The sequence below is a fragment of the Pterocles gutturalis genome, unplaced genomic scaffold, assembly GCF_000699245.1.
Source record: "Pterocles gutturalis isolate BGI_N339 unplaced genomic scaffold, ASM69924v1 scaffold53921, whole genome shotgun sequence".
In the NCBI taxonomy this organism is placed as follows: Eukaryota; Metazoa; Chordata; class Aves; order Pterocliformes; family Pteroclidae; genus Pterocles; species Pterocles gutturalis.
Window position 1 is genome coordinate 1 of NW_010102574.1, and position 4,298 is coordinate 4,298.

Sequence of the window (4,298 nt, forward strand, 5' to 3'; positions counted from 1 at the left end):
CCCCGCGTTCCGCCCGGCGGGGTCCCGCGGTCGGCAGGGGCTCTCGTTGCTTTAACCCTCCGGTTGGGGCGAGAAAGCTAAAATGTGGAGTTGGCCCGAAAGGAAATGCAGAATGAAGTGGAAACAGGGTAGGATGAGACTTGGTCCCGGGTGTAGGTGGGGTGCTGTAGTCTGGACTGTGTTTATTTTGATGCTCAGCTGGAGTGTATGATCCACTCTGCCTGTGTCGTAAACTGTGCCACAAGGAAAAGGAGTGGGATGCTGATTGTTGCTTTCCTCTGTTGTAAACAGCTTCTGCATTTTCTACAAGAGTTCTCGCAGCAAACCATTTCCAGGACTCATGAAATCAAAAAGCAAGTAGATGGATTGATTAGTGAAACAAAAGCCACAGACTGTCGCCTTCATAATGTCTTCAATGACTTTCTTATGTTGTCCAATACACAGTTCATAGAGAATGTGAGTATGTCCTTGTGTGGCATCAGGCTTGTACTTCAAACATTGGTGTTGTCCCTTACTGTAATGTGGAAAAGTTGATTTGACTTTTTGTGAAGTCTGATGTTAATTTGTAGATGAAGTGGCTTTGAATTGCTTTCTGTTAAATGATGTCCAAATTCCTTTATTAGTGTTTTACTATCCAATATTGGCAAATTCCCTTTTGCCTCTTCTGAGGTACTTTCTGTCCTTGTTTATACGTGACATGGAGATCAGAGTTTCATCTTTAGGACAATGAGTGAGTTGGGGTCTCTGGGATGTCTTGGTATATATCTTTACAGGTAGCATGAATGCAGCATTTGGCTGTCTAAATATGAGGAATGTTATATGATGCTGTGAATTTGCCCAGTATTACCTTATGCTAAAAGCAGTTTGGGGGCAATTGTCTGTTACGTTTGGTCATGATGAGTATATTTGTTGATTAATGTTCCTACTCTATTAATATTGTGATTTTAGAAAGGTAAAAGCTAGACCTGAAAGCCTGTTACAACATTGTATCACTAGGAGCATGTGTATAATTAAGATGTAGAGCTTTAACAGTCTTTCAGACTTGCGGAGGGGTTTTTAGCGCTGTGAGTTTTATTGGATATTTTGTTTCTATCAGCATTGTTCTCAGGCCACGTGTGTCTTATCTGAAGCCATGATGCTATTATTGGAAAAATGCTGGCAGAGGACAAGATGATGGAAGTCTTTATTTCTGTTGTGGGTTTTTGTGGTGGTGGTTGGTTTTTTCAGAGCTGCAATGTTTTTTCTGGCATGCCTTTGCTGTTCACCATAAGGATTCTGCTGAGAACAGTTTGTACCAAATGTCTTAAATCTTGGTTGCTTGAAGCTGTTTGTTCCCAAATGTAAGTGCACAGAAATCCGTCCTCATTTCTAGTTCTCAATTTAGTTAATGTGAGAGATCTCTCTCTTTCCAAGGGGATAGCTGCACCTGTGTTTGAGAGGTTTGTATTTAGGTTTGCAGGTTGAAGGGAGACTTTTTATTCCCCTATGTCTCCTTGTAACTGATCCTACAAAAGAGTGCTGAAAGAGCTGGATGGGAGGGATCGTCAGAACAAACTTAAGGCTGAGGGAGGTTGTGAACACTCTCTGTAAGTACAGAAGGGTATACCCTAAAGAAGGAAAGCTACTAAATGACAGAAAACAAAAGGAAAACAGACAGCCTATAAGCCTGAACTGGGGTTTGACTTTGAAGGTTTCTAGAATAGCTTTATGTTAGGGGGGTAAAACAGTGCTGGTTTAACATATTCAGGTCAATCTGTGAACAGGTTTAAGTGGTCAGCTTGTCTTCTACTACTGCTCTGACATTTGCCATCTTTAATTACCTCAGATGGGTTGAGAGGCTGGCCTGATCATAACTTCAGGATGATTACTTCAGTGTGTGAAGAAGGCTATGAAGATGCTTGGCGTCATCCATGGCTTCTTTTTTAAATGTGTAATGAATTAATCTGTAATTAGTTACACATTAACGGTATATTTTATTTTGTTGGTGGTGCCCATGGTTTAGCCCCTGCAGCAGTATGTTGTCCTTACTTGAATTAATTTTGCTTTTTAGAGAGTATATGATGAAGAAGTGGAAGAGCCTATTCCCAAAGCCGATGTTGGAGACAAAACAGAGCAGGTAGTTAACTTAAGCTGCCTTGAGTGCTGGCAGTATGTTTGCAGCTGTTGTCTGCCTTCTCATTTTCAAACTTTTTTTGTGAAAGTTTACAGCTTACAAACAATTTCCTTTCTCGTTGAAGTCTCTCTGTTGGATATTGTATGTCATTTAAACACAGAGTTGACAGTAACATTGGAGGCTACTACAGTGTGTGTTAATCTGTTAGGGCCTCTCTGAGCTCATAGTGTGTCCAGTAGACAAGACTTATGTGTCGATTTTCAAATGAGTGTGCATGTTTTTTCAGCAAGAGAAGTGAGGTCTTGGGCTTTCTTACTGGATTCAGAGGTAGTGAATTAAGGAAGCAGAATCTGACTGCAGTTCCCTGGGATAAAAATTCAGAGACCTTTCTATATATCTTACAGCTTAAGTGTATTACACTGTAAGTGTTCCCATGATGGGCTGGGAGCAGAAATAAGATAGTACTGTGCTGGTGTGGATGTTTACAACATCTCTGTTTCTGAGAGCGATAAAGATTAATTAAATCAAGCAAAAAGTTTCTGAAGGTCTTTCTCGTACGTATAGTGAAAAAACTTTCATTGTACTAATTTGAAGTTAAAATTTTGCATGCACGTTGCAGTGAGATTGAGTCTTGAATAAAATGTGAATGTGTTGTTCCTGTTACTGAAGGAAAAGACACGGGAACAGAAAGAAGCTGATCTGATCCCCAAAATCCAAGAAGCGGTGAATTATGGGTTGCAAGTTCTGGACAGTGCTTTTGAACAGCTAGACATCAAAGCAGGCAACTCTGACTCAGAAGAGGAAGAAAGTAATGAAAGGGTGGAACTGATACTTGAGCCAAAGGTACAGAGACCTGTTCTTGCTGAGAGCATGCCCTTGTGTTTGGATTTGTTGGTCTTGCTCTTTTCTTCTGTCAGCAGTGTTACTGCATTGGTATAAAATTGATATTCATTACCTACAAAGAGGATTTGATTGCTACCTCTGAAGAAGTGCTCCTTGCTAAGCTGTTCCTTGTGTAGCCTGCTTGTCTTGCAGTTGAGTTAGCATTAATGTATGGCACGCTAAAGGGGGTTAGTTTTATGGCAGTGAACTTACAAAAGGGAAGCCTCAGCTCTGGGTGGAGTGGGACCTTTAATTTTCATGCTTTTTAGGTACAAACCATATCTTCCTAGGTGTTTTCTGCTCCCCCGGTAATTAAGAACCCTAGGTGCAGATTTCGGATAAGACTGATGCCTCCGAGCCTTTGCAAGGATATTCTGTTTGATAACACCTAGAAAACAAGCTGGGACCACAGAAATAGAAGTAACCCCCTTCTTTGACAATGTTGAAAGGAATAAACCTCTGCTGATCCACCCAGCTGCCTGCTGACTTGAAGCATGTGTCTGGTGGGACTCTCTTTAAACAAGCTGGTGTCTTCCTTGAGTTAAAACAAGGAGTTTAAGACTGCTGTCTTCATCAGCAATGTAGGGCTGTGCCTAGATGTCAGAAAGACCTGATGTTGTCTCTTTCCAGGATCTCTATATTGACAGGCCATTACCTTACTTGATTGGCTCTCGGCAGTTTATGGAACAAGATGATGTTGGCCTTGGAGATCTCTCTAGCGAAGGTATGTGCTGGCGTGACCTTTTATTCCTGTGTGATTAGCTAGTTCCTAATCTGAGACTTTGGTCTCTTTTAACTGGCAGCTTGGGTTATACTGTGTAGTGTGCTTGTATGTTTAGATACGTGCTGTAATTAGCTGTGGAAAAAAATGTGCATCATGCTGTAACAACCATTTTTCTGGCATGCAAAGCAGTAACTACTCAGTAACTTGTGCTCTGTGTATTAGAAACACTGTGGTGGGTTAGCCCTTGGCTCGGGGCCAAGCCACACACACCCGCTCACACAATTCCCACCCCCATCCAGTGATAGGGGAGAGAATAAAAGGGTTAAATGGTAAAGAGGGCTCGTGGGTTGAGATAAGGACAATTCAATAACTAAACTACAAAACCAAACTACAATAATATTAAAACCAATACTATATACAAATATACAAATGAGTGATACACAGTGACACTGCCCCCCCACCCGACGACCAAAGGCCCAGCCCGCTCCGGGCCAGCAATTCCAGAGGAGGGGGAAGAATGAGTGACACACAATGATGCTGCCCCTCCCCACCCCCCAACTCGATGACCAAAGGCTCAGC

The 4,298-nt window shown here is 41.9% G+C and overlaps 1 protein-coding gene across 1 annotated transcript; it reads left to right on the top strand.

Annotated features, from left to right (window-relative positions):
• Positions 1 to 291: 291 nt before the first annotated feature.
• LOC104471092 (WASH complex subunit FAM21C-like) lies at positions 292 to 3,719 on the top strand (the record flags this gene model as incomplete). The annotated part of the gene is made up of 4 exons (XM_010086315.1): positions 292 to 456; positions 2,051 to 2,116; positions 2,783 to 2,956; positions 3,626 to 3,719. Coding segments are annotated over 4 exons (499 nt in total), but the record flags the coding sequence as incomplete, so codon positions are not given.
• Between the last annotated feature and the right edge of the window lie 579 nt (positions 3,720 to 4,298).